Source organism: Plutella xylostella, chromosome 2 (genome assembly GCF_932276165.1).
Source record: "Plutella xylostella chromosome 2, ilPluXylo3.1, whole genome shotgun sequence".
In the NCBI taxonomy this organism is placed as follows: domain Eukaryota; kingdom Metazoa; phylum Arthropoda; class Insecta; order Lepidoptera; family Plutellidae; genus Plutella; species Plutella xylostella.
The window spans coordinates 4,353,970-4,372,407 of NC_063982.1; the positions used below are offsets into that span (position 1 = coordinate 4,353,970).

An 18,438-nucleotide genomic window follows, 5' to 3' on the forward strand; every position below is an offset into this window, starting at 1 on the left:
AGTACCTACACACTGAAAAAATTAACGCCTTAGTTTAGTCACAAATTTGACAGAATTATGATAAAATTGTCTCTTCCATCCAAAGGTTGCCTGTCGCATTTTGCGATAAGACCGCCTATTGACATTTTTTTGCTTGTATAACTATAATTTATATTTTGTGTTCTGTGAAATCAATAAAGTAGTATTCCACAAAATGTGCATATGACAAAATGGCGGAATACGTTGACTTTACGCACTACCTAGCAACAAGATGGCAATTTTTGATGTCCAAAAAGCAGTTTTCAAACTTAGCCCCGTAGTCGCAATTAGGATTTGTGAAATAATATGTTTTTTATTGTTTTCAGAAAGTTAGACAGTGCACGCAGTCAAGACCGGGAATCAAACTTGAACAGTTCACTGGATAAGTCTACAAGCAGCAATAACGCAACGCGGTAAGAATATACACCGATAAATTATATTTAAATATAGTAGTAGTAATATGGTTGGAAGACGCCTATGTACAGAAGTAGACAAATTTAGGGCCAGTTTGTAACCTAAAAATATTGGGACCCTTATTGCTTTTAGATATTAGACTACTTGTCTACTGAAAATGGTTATTAAAATATAAACTTTATTTCAAGTGCCAATGATTTTATCGATGCGGCCCCTTACTACGTACGACCTCTACATTTAGTTCTCATCTCTAACCATCCACCTCAAACTCACAGGCACCCAAAGCTCACAAAAGCGATCCAGTTCCAACCGGCCGGCGACCCCGACGACTCTACCCCCACGGACCAACGGACCATGGACCATAGGACCACGGACCACAGGACCACGGACCAGAGAGACAAGGGGGACAGGGACTCGAGGCGGGGGCGGCTGCAGCGAGCTCTGCGGGACCCCGTCAGCATCGACGTCGCTGTGCGGTATGATATATAATACTTAACCCTGACGGAAATAGAGTGTCTGTGTGTCTGTGTATCTGTTTGTGGTAACATAGCTCCGAAACGGCTGAACCGATTTTTGTTTTGTTTCTCTCGGATCATAGATAATGTTACTCCGTGTGTGGTTAGCCATATTTAGTGCAAATCGGCTTAGCCGTTCAAAAGTTATGCGAGTCCTTAACCGACTTCGAAAAAAGGAGGGGTTCTCAATGTTAAATGTCGGGAGTTTTTTTAGCGTTGGTTAGGTTACGTTATCGACGTCGCCGTGCGGTATGATATATATACATAAACACTAGCACAGTAAGCAGCACGGACCAACGGACCACGGACCATAGGACCACGGACCAGAGAGACAAGGGGGACAGAGACTCGAGGCGGGGGCGGCTTCAGCGAGCTCTGCGGGACCCCGTCAGCATCGACGTCGCCGTGCGGTATGATATACACAAGAATATTATAATACAGGGTGCTGCCGACGCGTTTCACAACCTCAGAATTTGTAAATATTAGCTCTATGGTAGGTAGGCTTTTTACTTCTTTTTTGAGATCTCGTCGATATCATTCGCATATTGAAATAAATATTTTTTCAAAATAGCAAAGCCGTTATAATCACATCCACCGTTAACACAGGGTGTTGCAATAGTGGTATAGTAAGCCTAAAGGGGGTGACTCAGTTGCGGTATGTATTTAGTATGGCTACGGCTGAACAGGCTAGCTTAGCGCCTGGAGTCTAGCGGGTCCCCTAGCGAGTAGTTCAGAAAAAAAAACTTCAACAAATCTTTAGGGCCGTCCGCATTGATACACATGCCTTGCGGTATGTTATATCACAAGAATATAATACAGAAGGACTAGCACAACTTTGTCGCATCCTCCCTTTTGAAATAATTGGTTCTGGAATATTGTTTCTTACCTTATATTAAAGTTGATTTGTTTGTTGCAGCATAATGAACCGCATGGGCTGGGCGGGCGGCGCGCTGGGGCTGCGCGGGGAGGGGATTACAGAGCCCATCATGCCCGCCATCAACATCGTAAGTACTTCATCATACTTTACCTTTATGTAGAAATCAGAATTCTAAACCCAGGTTTAACTCAGAAACATCTTTAGGGTCACTTGGACCATAATCTAAAATCTAACTTTAGTGCCTAATCTAGATTTAAGAAACGTCAATCCATATTAATTTACTGCTAAGATTTTGGTGAAGGGCGACTTATTACATTGGTCTTCGTTTTATAACAAGAGTGTGCCCTTTTCGGTTTAAGTACCCTTTTTAACAAACTAGTTGCCTTGAACTCAATCCAAAATACATTGATAGTATTTTTTTTACATCTGCATGACAGGTTGCCTGATACAAATCGCTTTAAGCGATAAGGCCGCCATTTGTACAAATGTGTCAGATTAAGTTTTTTGTAATTTTTTTCCATGTTTTTGTGTACAAATAAAGAATATCTATTATATTCTATTCTTTTATAAAACGAATACGACTTTACTGTTGCCCGAGCACAGGATTCTAAACCTCCGTTTACGTTGCGTATCGTCAAATGTCACTGTCAAAATGTAAGGCAAATTTGTTAGTTCCAAAAGTGGCATTTGTTTTTTCCATGTTAGGTGGAGTTTCACCAAATGCTAAACGTATTTAGTAGCCTGTCATACGTCTGTCAGTTAGTACAAAATGTACCTATTTAAAATTTGATTTAAATACGTTTAGCATTTGGTAAAAGCGACCCTTCGTGTAGATTCGAAAATAGTATCGAATCCTATGCTCGGCCCTTGTTCACCTGTAATTATTATTGTTTAATTTGTCAGAAATCGGGCGCCGGCCTGGCCTACTCCCCTCCGCGCGCCGCCTCCCCCCGCCGCCGCGAGCGAGCCAGGGACTCCAGGCGAGCCAGGACACCGCTGGAGTTTAGAAAAGATGTGTTGGAGAGTGTACTGGAGTTATTAAGGGGAAAGGTAAGAAAAATAGTTGAGTTTGTACCGTAGTTAGATGGTAGACAGGTCAATCTAGGGTCGTGAGTGTGGCAGGGACTCCAAGTGAGCCAGGACACCGCTGGAGTTTAGAAAATACGTGTTGGAAAGTGTGCTGGAACTGTTGCGGGGCAAGGTTAGTGATTAAGGGACAAATTATATCATAGTTACACTGGTTTTATTGAGGGAAAGGTAAGAAAGACACCTGATTTTGGTTGCAAGATAAGTGTTATTATTAAGCGACGCCATTTTAGATTCCTTTCTTTCTTGACGTGGCGTTATATTAGCCCCATATTACACCCTTAACCAACTACCTATAAGGCTAAATCCGTATCTATTGAAACTGTATCTATTGATGCCGCTGTTGTTTTAAGCGTTAGTTAAGCGACGCCATCTTAGATTCCTTTCTTTCTTGATGTTGCGTTATATTAGCAATATATTACACCCTAAACCAATGGTATAAGGCTAAATCGGGCGTGAGTAAGGGACAAATTATATCATAGTTACACTGGTGTTATTATATTATAGGGAAAGGTAAGAAAGACACCTGATTTTGGTTGCAAGATAAGTGTTATTATTAAGCGACGCCATTTTCTTGACGTGGTATATATAACCCCATATTACACTCTAAACCAATTGTACCTATATAAGGCTAAATCTGGCTTGATGCGATGTGCTGGAGAGTGAGTTGGAACTGTTACGAAGCAAGGATGGTAATATTTAGTAACATCTCACTAACTATTCGGAGCCTGCCGTAATTATGGGTATTGGACTGCAGATATACGTAAAAAACAGTTATTGAGTAGACCAGGTAAGTGTATCATAAGGTGTGCGAGTAAAAAAACGAATCTGACTGTATATTAATGTTCAGGGTTGCAAGATAAATGATATTTAGTGCTGCCATTTTTATTTCCTTTTTTGGCGAGGCTGCACTAATAAGAATTTTTCACGCAAACTTTAAGACATCGGTGTTACACCCTAAACCAATTGTATAAGTCTCAATCTCAAATATCAGATTCAACCAGTTGACTGCGACATATCCGCCATAGCGAGTATTTAAATTTAATTTTCTTTATCTTTACAGGACCTAGAAAGGAAAGAGATCGAAGTAGCCAACCCGATATCGAAGAAAGAGAAAGCGTTCATAACGACAGCCCTCGCAGCAATCAATGCTAGAAAGAACATGGGCCTCAACTCGACTACGGAAAAAGACTTGGTCTGCAGGATCCTGGCCAATATGAACAATAATAGGGACCTCGAGATAGACTGGTCTTGTAGTGGCGATGCTAGGTGAGTAATAAGATAATAGTAAAAATTGTTTTTTGTTAGCAATAAAGTGTATATAAATAAATAAAGAATAGATCAGTGAATTAATTAACCCCTTCCTTCATTGGAAGGAGACCCGTGCCCCAGCAGTGGGGACATGATGGGTCGATGATGATGATGAATTAATTACAATTAACGTGGAATGAAAAAGTTCCACTTACAAATTTCGACACCATTTTATTTAAAGGCTTTAATTTAGAATTTGTTCCAAATATTCAAGTTTTTAATTTGTAATATTCTGATGCGCTGTTAAATGTACTTCAATATTACAGACGCCGTCATTAAGCTAGCCTTTTCCGTTTAGGAGTAATTTGGTGCTATGGAACTTTTTCTTAGCTCGCGAGAGTTATTATTAATATGTAAATCTATAAATATGTGATAAAACAATTTATAATTCCAGGACAATAACCCTACTGAAACGGAACGGTGCGAAAACATCAAACAGGACGCGCAGAAAACGATCCTCCAACCCGAAAGTCGTAGAAGTACTAACACCATACAAACCCGACCACATAAAGACCCCAACCGACGGTCAAAATGTCGAGTATATCGCGCACAAAGACATAGAATCACTAATGGCTGAATTAGTTAAAACCAACGAGGTTAATTCAGTGCAAAGTCTAAGAGGTTTCGCGTATAGAGTGATGTTTCTACAAAAGCTGCAGGAATTCGTCAAAAGCAACCTTTCAGAGAAGACATATGCGTTTGTGGGTGGTCTGATATCGACAAAGAATTGCAATTATGTGGAGAATTTGATTTCTGGGGTTAATTCGAAGAGGAATAATAGTTATAGTTCGGATTTCGAGAATGATCTGTATGAGGGGTTGAGGAAATCTACAGATTGTCACTTGAAGTTCAAGTATGCTGCGACTGGCAAGTAAGTTTGTTTATTTATCTTTATAGTGATTAAATTTAGTTAAATAATGGATGGTATACCTGATTTATTTATTTTATTTATTACAAGTCTTTTTTGGATTGATGGCATTTAATCGAAGATCTTACTGAAAGCCGGTCAAAGTAATTGATATAATGAACAATATAATAATTATCATAAGTAATTATTAACCATAAACCTTACACATTCATTACAGATACCAAAACCTCACCTTCTACAAAGTGTACTACACCAAGAGATTCATCAACACGTCGACCATGAAGGAAAAGAAAGCCGAAGACGAACACAATAACAACGCAATCAGAAACTTCTACAACGCAAGAGATGAAGAGTACAGTTCGAAGAAAGAAGATGTCGTAGTACTATCAGACTCAGAAGACTCTGTTATCAGCCTAGAGTGTAAATACGACCTTATTGACGATGACGATGATGACTGCGACGGCAAAAACTATGATGATGAGTGTGTGGTTGTTGACAAAAGTGATGACGAAGTAATTGACGAGAGAATAGGGGAGTTAGTTGATAGTTTACTGGATGGCACTGATCAGACTGATGATTTAGAAGAGTGGAGAGACTCTGATATGACTGAAGTTAATCTGTCGAGTGATAGAGACCTAGATAGGGAACTTGTGATAGGAGACGTAAAGTCAATTACGTCTGAACAGTTTAACGAAGGCTGCAATGTGCCCGCTGAAGATAAAATAAGTAGCAAAGTTGAAAAGGAAGTAGATGAAACTAGTTTTGACACGGAGATTAAAAATTTAGACAATTTAATCATGGATATGGAAGGTGAAGAATGCAATGAAGTTGTAGAAAATAAAATACCTGAAGATGATAGAAAAACCAGTGAAATCGTAGATAAAAAAACAATTTCTGACTATGTTGAGATGATAGAAGAAAAATCGCTTGATGTAACAGATGCAAGCAACAATTTACAAGAAATAAAAACAGACACTCATGGCAACGAAGAAAATTATGAGAAAGATGATATTATTATAACAGAGAATTCGAGTCCAGAATCCAGCAAAAGATCTCGGTCAGAGTCGGAAAGCTCTGAAATTATTGAAGCTAAAAGGGCTAAAATACTTTTAGACAGTAACGACCATATATTTGTAGCTATCGTATCAAGTAAAGAAGACACAATTATAGATAGGGTAATAGCAAGAAAAATACAAGAAGAAATGCTTAAAACTATAGCTGAAAAAGACCAAGACTTACCGTTACTAAAATGCCACGGTATCATAGACAATAGTTTGATGTATGAATGTTTTGATAACAAAAGTTATAGCTGGCTGGAAAATGTAGTTAAAAAAGTAACCTTAGATGATACGACCTTCATAGTAGTTGACAGTTCAGAGGAAGTGATCAGAAAAAGAAAAAATAAAATCAAAATGGCCGTCAAAACGAGCTCGTTTGTAGAAGAACCGCCGAGCAGTATTTTTAAGAGAATAGAACTTTACAATGCAAATATTAAAACTGACAATTGGGTGATTTTAGATGATAGTAAACTGAGTGACGATTTAGTATTTACTGTTGAAGTAGATAGTGAATCTTTCCTTGCCATTTGTGAATCAAATTATTCTTTACATGCTGGTATAGATAAGGTAGAATTTAGCGAGATACTTATTTAACTACATGGATTAATTTAGTATGTATTTGGATTCGTCTCTTGTTCATTATGTTGTAAAGTTATTTATTGTGACATTCCTTTCTGTTTGTTTAATAAACATAGTATTTAGGACGGCTGCCCGGCTCAGTTTCTCCATTCTCGGTTAGAGCATAACCAGGGAGTAGTGGTTAACTTTTGACACATCTGTCATGAATTTTATATGGAGATTACGTTTAATTTATAAATCAATCCCTGTCGGTTATGGAGAAATTGGCACTCAATTTTCTAATTTAAGTTGGTATATCAAACATAAAGTGCTTGTAAAACGGTTCATCTTCGGTTATTACTCTTTAATGATACAGGCCAGTTAACTAAAGCTGGCACGTTCACAGTAGATTACTCACACATATGCATAATAATTAAACTTAATACCAAAAATATTCCCCTGTGTTTATAAACAGTAGCAAAAATACGCCAACTTATTCACAGATACCACACAAGCGAAACCTGTGTTGAACGTGCCAGCTTTTGATAACTATAATTTTATCGCCTTATGAATACAAAGTTCAAAGCAATGTTAGATCAATTTTTGAGTATGAAAACCACGAGAAATAGTCCTATGCATTTTCCGAATCTAACTCAAGAATGAAGCATGTTGTTTTTTTCAAGATTGTACTTACTTAAAAAGTGTATAAGTATTTATTTTTGTTGTACAGACTGATTATTTTATGAAGATTGAGATTAAAACAATGGTTTGATTTGTACCAAAGCTTTTTTCTTTCTTTCTGAATTATTTGTCCTTAAAATATCTATTCCAATTTATCACACAACTCACCTATGCTATTTTATGTGCCCCTATGTTTAAAGTCCTCGTTATAGCCCACTGTTCCTCGTATAGCGCCCGCTTCTCAATCAAGAGATGCGGGTTCGAATCCCGGCGCTGACATGTACCAATGAGTTCTTTTAACATAAGTACAATGTATACCATCGCTCTTACGGTGAAGGAAAACATCGTGAGGAAACCTGCATATCTAGATCTAGCACATCTAAATATGTGAACCCACCAACCCGCAGTGAACTAGCGTGGTGGGAAATGGTCCAAGCTTAGGAAGGCAGTTTAGACCTTGGGGTTATGCACAAAGGTTTCACTCGAAAGAGCCAGGTGCAGGTTGCAGGGGTATAAGTACTTATACCCCCACAGAAAATAGAAATAGACCACCTTTCGCGATCCTGTCTCCGCTGCATGGCACCTTTATCGTTGTAGATGAACGTTACTATGAAAATGCATAAAGACTGGATATTTAAAAAAAAACACAGCATGTCTCACTTTTTTACTTTATTCATTAAGTATTATCAATTAAAAGTACAGTAATCTTATAATAACACTACATAGTCGGTTCTACTCTCGTTTTAACATGAATCGAACGCATTCTTAGTTAGCAAGCAAATGAAATACTGTGTTACTGAGCAGAGACCGACAAATTAATAGCTAAATATGCTTTTTGATGTTATAATACTTAATTAATTTTAAAGGGGAAACAAAACTGAAACCACTTAAAATCTATTGTTTAAAATTTATATTTCAAATGAAAAGAATAGTAGACTTAAAATTAAGAATAGTATATTAAAAAATTATTTCGGAAAAGAATATTTCGACTTCTGCTTTAGATGGTTATTGGAAAGCATTAATCAGTGGAAAAACACGTTGAAATGTGTTTTAAATAAGTACATAAGTGATAGTCGAAATATTTTAACATAAAATTAATACATTTTTTTTATATTTTTTTGTTTTTTTAATTTTTTTTGCGGTCTAACCCGGAGTGGGCGATAATATTAAAGTACACGACGACATATACATACTTTTTATATGTTAAATCTTAAAGAAACATATTTTTCTACTAAATCAGTTGTTTAGAGAGAAATTTCTAATAGAAATTAACTTTAACATTTTGCCTAAGCAAAGCTGGTATCTAAGTGACAAAACTTTCTTACAAACATTTCACCTCGAAAACTCCTTTACAGAATTTCTTGAGCGATAATCTTTCGGAAGAGTTCTATCAAACATACAAGCTGATTAGTAGAAAGTAACTAAAGATCTACTTAAGAAAAGTACTAATAATAGTAATAATATATATACTAAGAAATACTATGACTTGTTAGGCGAGCTACGTAAGCGGGAGCAATTTAGTGAACATGTGATGATTAAAAAAGTATGGTGCTTCAATACTGTTTGCTAAAAGACGTTTTAACTCCCATAGCGCTTCCAAACTAAGATCTTGCATCGCAAACCCCATGCAGAGTGAACTAGAAACAAACGAACGCAAAAAACAAAACAAAGCTGTTTTTTTTCCTGGCGGTTGCAAAAAATTCTTCTCCTCTTTGCAACCAGAACGAATCTATACCAACTGGCATTAAAACCTAGTCGGCAAGCCAACCAAATCCCACCAATCGAATACAAACACGTTACACAGGCACAAAAACAGCCCTATTCACTCTCTTTGACAGATAACCTCAAAACCAATCGGCCATCTTGTCCGTTACATTTCTAATCCACTCCACAACTATCCTTAGATCTTTCAGACGCCAAAAAACGAGTTCTCACACCAGATCTTAACCTCCTTACGATCTTCGACCTTTTTTCTGCAACCTCTTTGCGTTGCATCCGGTTGGTGTTCAAACTCTTTGGCGGTCTACTGCATGTTGTAGTGCAGGAAGATGTACTCGGGATTGGCCAGTTCGCGCGGCAAGATGGCGGATGTCGGCGCCAGCAGTTGGAAACCCATGAACATGAAGGTGCGGAGGAGAATCGCGCGGTCAGGCCGGTTCTTGCGGACGCAGACGATGCAACTGGAAAAGAGAGAAAAATGATTATTTTATGGGCTATTTGTGTATGTGTTGTGGTTGTCTGGGGTGCATTTAAAAGAGAATGTCCTAGAGATGTATGTATATTATAGTTTATATAAGTCCGGCGCTTCCTGGGCAGTCAGCGACTGACGCTATTCTGACTGGCTATTGCTTGTCGACATCTGACACAATACGTCAAACTATAGTGGTGACGTAGCGAATGTCAACTGCCTCCAATGGGCATTAAGTATTATGCTGAATATATTGATCAAATAGATTCGCTCCAAGGTCACTATCACTTCGACTTGAATAGCTGTTTTGGAATGACTACAATACAATTAGGAATATATGCATCTATTCAGCATCTACATATTCCATTCGTCACGAAACGTGAGAGCAAATGAAAATCACATGATGTGAACGTGTTTTCCGTGCGTCATCATCATCACAAAATGTTCTTTAGACTCAGATTTTATTATCAACTGTACTTAAATTACAAATTAGTTTGTTTACAAACGTATTACTGGACTATGTCATTCATTAGTCGTGTAATCTTTGTGTAAACAAACAGAGATCAGTGTTAGGACGTGACGTGTTATACACAAGTCGACGCTATCATTAGATAATACTGGGTTCATCTTTAATAGGGTCAATTCTTTTACACGGCGTTTTTACCATATTGAGTTTCAAACTTCCACTAAAAGCTCGTGTTACTTAGACAGTGTAGCTTACAAATACGTGTATCTAGCTTGAGCGGTTGCATCACTATAATTCAATACTATAATTCGCTTTCGCCGAGGGCGGACTTATACTGGATTTACTTCAGTTTGCCAATTATTAACGAGGCCTAAACTACTCCTCCTATAACCACAACTCAGTTGTTGCAAACACACTCACTGATAAAATTCCACTGCTATTAACAACGCCATCTAGCCGTCATTGTAGTGAAACTATTACATGAATACTAACGCCATCTAGCGGCGGCTAGTGAACACTCACTTGGCGCACTGTAGACGCTCCTCGGCGAAGTCGAGCAGCGTCATGAAGCTCTCCTTGCTGCCCGAGGACAGCACGCCCGGCAGACGCAGGTACACCGTGTCTCCGCGGACCACCTGAGGAGAGATAATGCTGAGGTTAGACACGGATTTGTGTGTATATCCTGGTAAGTTAGTGTAGAAACAGTTATTTTATTGGGTTAGCAGCCTTAATTACCTCTATGAGAAAGTTACTTGGGTGGCCATGTATAAACAAAAGTGGCACCCCTATTTCCATATTCTCTTTCTTGTCAGACTGTAGCGTTCATGTAATTTGTATGGAAACTAACGCCATCTAGTTGCCCACGTTAAAGCTTTGTTATTGAATATGGCAAGGCGCCAATATGACCTGCCTTAAGCATGTGGAAAACTACATATACAGTATACAGTACATTTATAAGTGGAAAATATGCGTTTGGAACTCTGAATTCAATGATCTACAATCTCGCCGCCCAGTGGACCGAATTATCTATTTTAAAACTTGCTCGACATCTTTTGCATTGCCTGTGTAAATTAAATCCTTTCATATTTTTTTTATTTCCATCAATTGTATTGTTGCCGACAACACTATCCAAGCTGTAGGTACAAATAGCGAAGTGGGTTAGTCACAGTTCATTATGCAACTTACATTGAACCCGCGATAACCCCAGACCTGTACGATAATACTAATAATAATGTACGAATGTCTGTTAACACGACTGCACTGATAAGAATTAATTTAATTAACTAGCTTTGTACTAGTGACCCTTGCGGAGTAGGCATAGGTGCATTGCTGCATGCACTTTTGGTCAAATGACAGTTCTTATGTAAACCTAATAGGGCGCAAACCTATAGCAATTTTTAGGCCGAGATCTTAGTAGGTACTTAGTAATCAAACCAACTATAATCAACTAATATTATAAATGCGAAAGTAACTGTTACTCTTTCACGCCAAAACTACTGAACGGAATTGAATGAAATTTGGTACACATATGGTCTAGACCCTGAGAAAGAACGTAGGCTATTTTTTATCCCGAAATTACCACGGTAAAACTTTTTAAGGCGAAGCGAAGCTCGCGGGACCAGCTAGTCAATCAGTTGATCCCATACATTTTGTAGCTGTCAAAACGTGCCTAGTATATTGTGTACAAGCCCTAAGCGATGCGATGGTCCAGTGGCGGTACTCACAGCCTCCCACAGCGACGCCGTGTTCTCCGTCAGGAAGATCTTGAAGTCCACCTTCACCGGCTGGCGCTCCTTGCGCTCCAGGATAGCGTTGATGATCTGAACATAGAGGAATACTTATTTGATATGGTGACAATAACAAGAAATACAGGAATATAACACAAAACAAAGAGTAAAGGTTTAGAGTTGGATCTGTTTTGATCAAAGGGGTAGTTATCGTTGTTCATTTGTGTGATCACGAACAGGCGTATCGTATCGTAGAGTGCCATGCCAGCCCGAAGAAACCAGAACGACCTTAGATAGGCGGCCGTTTGTGGCTGGATGAGGAAGGCCGAAGGCCGGCTCCTTAGGCGAGGCCTATGTCTCTCTAACCATGGTCGATTACGGGCTAATGATGAGCTAGATCACAAGATTACAAGTGAAACCTGATCAATACGGTTCTTCATCTCGAAGCTCCATCTGCTCCAGACTGGGAACTGGCACTGAGCTACTTTTTATCCCGGAATTTCCGACGAAAAACATAATAATAATGTGGGGTCTCCTCACACTCGGCCATCTGACCCCAAGCTAGACAGAGCCTGTAATATACACATATTACAGGCTCTGTCTAGCTTGGGGTCAGATTTTTGTTTAAAGACAGATATTTGTTCTCGGGTCTTGGGGGTTGATATTTATATTTAATATGTATCTATCTATGTATTCTATTTCTCTGACCCGAGAACAAATATCTGTCTTTAAACAAATATCTGCCCCAGCCGGGAATCGAACCCAGGACCTTCGGCATAGCAGTCAGGGCTACTAACCACTACGCCATTCGACCGTCATAATGATGATGTAGGTCATAATATTACAAATGAATCCTGATCAACACAGATCGTCTTCTCGAAACTTCATCTACTTCAGGCCATCGAGCCGACTCTTTTATCCCGGAATTCCCGCGGGACCCGCACTCACCTGCTCCCGGTCTGCGGCAGTGGGCGGCGCGTCGCGCGGCGACAGCAGCGTCTCCGCGCTGCCCGACAGCGACGTGCCGCTCAGCAGCGCGCTCAACAAGTCACCTGCGAAGACGAAGGTAAAGTCAAAATCGCCTCAGAGAGCCAAGACCGACGCTCGGGATCGTATCTGGCTCAAAGGCTCAGCAGAGGTAATGCAGCTAGCATTGTGGGAACCTTTGAGCCAGGTACGATAAGAGTTTTATCTAACTAGATTTGTATTATGACGAGAATTGATAATATATTATACAACAGTAAGACTAAATAGATATATCCATTCACAGGTCGATTCATAAATAGCCTGAGAATGCTTAGGCATGTTTTTGTTGTGTACAAATAAAACACAAACGACAAAAGGTTCAGCCGTTTAAGACTCACGCTACTACAGACAGACACACAAACACCTTATAACACCTTTCTTTTGCGTCAGTGATAAAACAAATAGTAACTCACAGTTGTTGTCGTCGTGTTGCGGGGTGGACGGGCGGGGGCGCGCCCCGCCGCCCGCCGCCCCGGGCGGAGCCGCGTCCCCCGCAGGGGCATCAGGACCACCTGTGAAGAGAGGTGAGTTTAGTGGATTTTACTTATAGTGTGTGTATGGGTAGTGGACTGCAAGGTTTAGAATGAACTGGAGGAATGCTTACAAAGCTGAGATGGCATCACAGGACCAATGCCAGGGTGTAGGAGTAATAAAACTAACGCTACTTTATGAGTAACACTTTAGTGTCATGTACTTTGTAATTTTATTAGGCTGGATGAATGGTTGCTGGGTCATCAGGTTCATATTGTATGAATTATGTGCAGGGGAATAAATAACGTATTGTGGTTGGTTGAATGGTGGTAGCGTATCCAGACATTGTAATCTCTGGATTAACCAGTCATATCAGTTCGTCACGTCACTCGGTCCTCCCATCCTTTTGTGCAACCTTCTGACTAGACTGGAATAACCAAACCAGTGCTCAAAGTATATGCAAACTGGAGTATGTTTTTAATCATAATCATACAGGTGTACCCAGACTAGTTCCTCTTAAAGATGTAGTATACAAAGCCTCAAACCGGACGCTGTGTACTCACACAAATACAATTCTCAGTTTAAGTTGAGAGGACTGTACTAGGTTATTTAAGGTGTACCCAGACTAGTTAATCCAAAGGTGTATACTGACCACAGAGGCCCGGCGCCCAGGCACAGCGAGAAGCACTCGGCGTCCGACGCCGAGACGGCGGAGCGCTTGCTGCCCCCCGCGCTCACCTGCGCCTCGTCGCTGAGGAGAGAAATAGTGGTCAGACTATAGTTGGAGGTAGAACAATTAGTGGTCAGACTATAGTTGGAGGTAGAACAATTAGTGGTCAGACTATAGTTGGAGGTAGGAAAATTAGTGGTCAGACTATAGTTCGGGGTATTGGGGTGAGGTGGTCGGGGTTTAGTAGTTTATAATGTTCTTCTTTCGTCGCTGGATGAATATTGCGTGGTCAGAGTATAGTTGGAAGTAAAGAGGAATAGAGAGGAACCCACTGTAGCATGTGACTTTATTTATCACTATTTCCTTAAAGTTAAGGATGCCTAAGAGCTGTGGTAGCTCAGTCGGGTAAGCGCCAGCTTCTCACGCCAGAGATGCGGGTTCGAATCCCGGCGCTGACATGTACCAATGAGTTCTTCACCAGAGACATGTGCTAGGCCACGTGACTAATGATGCGTTCGATTCCTTTTACATAATCGCAGCATATAGTCCAGTCAATTAATGAGGTGTAGAGTGCGTGAGCAGGTAACTAAGTGATTCCTTCAGAAACTTGTTCAGAGCCGCGAGCACAAGTTTCGAACCTCCGTTAACGTTGCGTATCGTCAACTGTCACTGTCAAAATGTAAGGCAAAGTTAGTTTAAAAAGAGACATTTCTTTTTCCATATGTTAGGTGGAATTCTACCAAACGCTAAACGTATTTAGTAGCCTGTCATACGTCTGTCAGTTAGTACAATATGTATTTAAAATTTGATTTAAATACGTTTAGCGTTTGGTAAAAGTGACCCTTCGTGTAGATTCGAAAATAGTATCGAATCCTGTGTTCACTGCACTGGGGGCTTAGGTTGTTAACACACCAAAAGTCCTGACTCCTAGGTGATGAGCGGAGGGAAGGAGGGGGGGATAAAGGTACGAATTTTTGGTTTTTAGCTTATATCTCGAAAACAGTGCATCAGAGAGAAATATTTTCAACTAATGAAATGGAGCTCTTAAAATTATCTAAAACTTTTATATTTATTTATTTATATTGTTCATGGAGAACCAACAGCATTTGCGTCAACTTATATGGTAACAAAATTATAAAATTCTACAAAACACGGAAATGCCATTAATAGGTTCCCACCTATAGTGACAAAAAGTAATGACTTGTAGTTATAATCAAAAATAAAAATAAACTATAATTATTACATAATAATAATAGCAGCAAGCGCCACGTCTAAGTACACTGTTTATTGTTAATGAGCCTACTCAAAACTTACAAGCGAAAACGTAAAGTAAGAAAAACACTTAAGATGCTAGGAACTTAGGAATATTAGATTAGATAGTTAATTAGGAGCTACCCACTAAGTAGATGCCGACGACGCCTTAATAAGAACGTCTTTTATTTTAGGTAGACTACATATACTACTATATCATATGATATAGACTTTTGGTGTGTTAACAACCTAAGCCCCCTGAACAAGTTTCTGAAGGAATCGCTTAGTTACCTGCTCACGCACTCTACACCTAATTTTGAGTCATTTATTGACTGGACTAATAGCACGCATATGGTGGATAGACACCGTACACCAAATTTCTTCAAAAGTTTTTTCAGTCGTTTTCCCGTATTAAATCATTAAAGGATTACAGTAATTAAAATGATCTAATGAGGAAAATGCTTACTATGTTTGTGAATCTAAATGATTATTGTTTTACAGTCTTATACGATTTCATTATTTAGTAAGTACCTATCCTTTTACTGTCTACAAATATTAATTTTCATGTGTACAAATTACCTGTAATAACCTTTTTATAATACTTGTTTATTTCATTTCTGCTGCCAATGCTAGTCAGGTTATTTTACTGATAAAACGCAGTGTTAGCAGTAGTAGGCATAAACAAAATGGCTGTTCATTTTCATTCTGAAGGTTGTATAATCAAATCCGTAGCTAGCTAGTGTTCAAGGTTTCATTTATACCGCTTTTTCTAGGCTTCCTACTTGCCTTTGAGACTTTGATAGTTTGAAATTAGGTTTTAACTAAGGTATATTTTACACTCACGGGCAATGAAAAGGTTCCACTGAGAAAAGCACAAAATTACTTCTAAACGGAAAAGGCTAGCTTAATGGCGTCTTCTGCAACATTGAAGTACATTTAACAATGCATCAGGATATTACCAACTAAAATCGGTGATACTTTGTTACAATTTTAAATTAAATCTCTGAAAAAATTGGGGTCCTCTGTTGTCGAAATTTTGTGAGTGGAACTTTTTCATTGCTCGGCAGTGTATTTGAGTATTAGAATGAAGGTGGTATGGCAAAGTAGGTACTTTCGCGGTCACAAATAAAGTGTTAATCCATTTCCTGGACACACGTTTTTTAAACCTAAAGGCCAATATTTGTTTACGTTTCTTTTGGTCAAATTATTTTATTGATATTTTAAAAGTTTACTTAATTGAATTTTTTAGTTTAGCCAAGCCAACGGTTTAAGCCCTGACACGCTGGATAACATAATACCTAGGCTATCCGGAATTCCCACGGAAAACTATTATTGCGATGCATGGCTCGGGGGCAGCAGCTAGTATCCTACTTAATATTATAAAGGCTAAAGTTTGTGAGTATGTGTGTATGTTTGTTACTTCTTTACGTTTAAACGGCTGAACCGTTTTAAATGAAATTTGGTAAAGTTTGGAAACATAGGCCGCTTTTTTATCGCGGCATTTCCACGGGCAAACTTTAATTGCGAAGTAGAGCTTGGCGGCAGCAGCCAGTATACAATACACAATCTACATAATAATATAAATAAATAAACACGTATGCATTGAGCCAGTATTTTTCCTTCAAGAATGAAATAACAATTGAGACGATCAATTACCTACTGTATTGATTGTGTGACGAGCTTTTGTTTCAATAAATTATTATTATGGGTGGGAATAAGATGGCGTGGAAAAAAGTTGCTTTTTATGTGACTTGGGAGATTTAGGAAAAAGAATATGGGTATAAAATATAAGTAAGTTGTATAGAAATCTAAATGGATGTAAATGCAAAAGTTCCACTCACAAAATGCCGACACACCAAAGGACACAATTTTTTTCAAACATTTAATTTAAAATTTAAACAAAATATTTCCGTTTTTTGTGGGTAATATCCTGATGCTCTGTTAAATGTACTTCAATGTTGCAGAAGGCGTCATTAAGCTAGCCTTTTTCGTTTAGAAGTAATTTGGTGCTTTTCTCAGTGGAACCTTTTCATTGCCCGTGAGTTTAGTCTATCCGTATGGCTTTAATATACCACTTAAATAACAAAAACCTTTTTCGTTGGTAATATCCTAGCTAGCCTTTTTCGTTTATGAGTAATTTGGTGCTTTTCTCAGTACACAGTAACACAAACCTTTTTAGTTGGTAATATTCTGATGCGCTTTTAAATGTATTTTAACATTGCAGATGGGGCCATTAAGCTAGTCTTTTCCGTTAAAGAGTAATTGTACCTCTTTACTTGTACCTCCTGTAGATTGGCTGGTAGAAAATGCTTTTAGCGTTAAGTCCACCTTTTGTACACTTATATCTCATATTTGTGCAATAAAGTATTAAATAAATAATTTGGTGCTATTGTCAAAGGAACTTTTTCATTGCTCGGTCGTTTATTTATGGATGTCTAATAATAAAATCATAACTGTCTCTGAGCAGATTTCAGACCAATCTCACTGGGGTCGGCCAACTGCGCAGTACTTGATTATACAGGGTGAATTTTTATCAGTGACGGTGCTAATAGTTCCTATCCTGTTGTTTTTTATTATTTGGATTAAGTAGCTACCTATACCCAATAATACCTATTATGGATATTTGCTAATAGTCCTTCTATTATGTATTAAATATGAAGGACAAAATTATTCAAAAAAAATATTTTTTTTTACTAGTAAAATTAGTTTTTCGTTCTCCCATAACCAAAAATAGCTCAATTGCTTCATAAAAAAATACATACCAGTACACTGAGTACAATTTCATAACCATTTCGAAGCGGAGATTTAAACTAGAAGAATATCAGAACAAAATACAACTCTATTAGGAATATACCTAAGAGCAAGTATACTATAAAACATGGAATGTTTTCTTTCACAACACTACTTTTTAAACTAAATTATAGGTATTTTTTTAAAGAAAATCTCAGTGCTGTATGACCGATACAGCATATTAAACTCTGTTGTTTTTTGTTTATTCGGTATGTTTTTGTTTTCAACACTAGCGTTCAGGCTGGGTCACTACAGGCTACTGTAGTCAGCATAAGCCGGGCTGGTGTAAACAACTGTTTGTGCCAAGACAAAAATAGTATCTTCAAAACAAAACACACCACTGTAGTATATTATACACTTGCGAGCAATGAAAAAGTTCCAGAGATACATACCTACATACATATGCACTCACGACTGTAATCCCCGAAGGGGTAGTCAGAGGTGGCTCACAAGCGAGCCACCC

At 38.6% G+C, this 18,438-nt stretch overlaps 3 protein-coding genes across 3 annotated transcripts; 2 read left to right on the plus strand and 1 right to left on the minus strand.

Annotated features, from left to right (window-relative positions):
* The first annotated feature begins 324 nt into the window (after positions 1-324).
* On the plus strand, positions 325-2,974 carry LOC105393578. Its single transcript, XM_048633572.1, has 4 exons — positions 325-431; positions 708-908; positions 1,864-1,951; positions 2,728-2,974. Exons 1-4 carry the CDS (start codon positions 325-327, stop codon positions 2,902-2,904), a joined length of 573 nt encoding a protein of 190 aa, XP_048489529.1. The 3' UTR covers positions 2,905-2,974.
* A 675-nt stretch (positions 2,975-3,649) lies between these two features.
* On the plus strand, positions 3,650-7,259 carry LOC125491486. The gene is made up of 4 exons (XM_048633629.1): positions 3,650-3,673; positions 3,974-4,179; positions 4,616-5,092; positions 5,307-7,259. The coding sequence occupies exons 1-4, from the start codon at positions 3,650-3,652 to the stop codon at positions 6,739-6,741; spliced, it is 2,142 nt and encodes a 713-aa protein (XP_048489586.1). The 3' UTR covers positions 6,742-7,259.
* A 781-nt stretch (positions 7,260-8,040) lies between these two features.
* Positions 8,041-18,233, minus strand: LOC105393580 (ornithine decarboxylase antizyme 2). The gene is given in 8 exon segments (XM_048622024.1): positions 8,041-9,566; positions 10,563-10,675; positions 11,765-11,860; positions 12,716-12,819; positions 13,207-13,297; positions 13,299-13,305; positions 13,917-14,015; positions 17,948-18,233. Coding segments are annotated over 8 exon segments (696 nt in total). The 5' UTR covers positions 17,977-18,233; the 3' UTR covers positions 8,041-9,409.
* Positions 18,234-18,438: the final 205 nt, after the last annotated feature.

What these genes read in the sequence shown, in the direction of transcription:
- LOC105393578 (XM_048633572.1), top strand. Translation starts at nt 325, where the DNA reads ATGTTTTTTATTGTTTTCAGAAAGTTAGACAGTGCACGCAGTCAAGAC. An exon ending in AGCAGCAATAACGCAACGCG is followed by an intron (nt 432 to 707) that starts GTAAGAATATAC and finishes TCAAACTCACAG; the next exon opens with GCACCCAAAGCTCACAAAAG. An exon ending in TCATGCCCGCCATCAACATC is followed by an intron (nt 1,952 to 2,727) that starts GTAAGTACTTCA and finishes TTAATTTGTCAG; the next exon opens with AAATCGGGCGCCGGCCTGGC.
- LOC125491486 (XM_048633629.1), top strand. Translation starts at nt 3,650, where the DNA reads ATGGGTATTGGACTGCAGATATAC. An exon ending in TCTTGTAGTGGCGATGCTAG is followed by an intron (nt 4,180 to 4,615) that starts GTGAGTAATAAG and finishes TTATAATTCCAG; the next exon opens with GACAATAACCCTACTGAAAC. An exon ending in AAGTATGCTGCGACTGGCAA is followed by an intron (nt 5,093 to 5,306) that starts GTAAGTTTGTTT and finishes CATTCATTACAG; the next exon opens with ATACCAAAACCTCACCTTCT.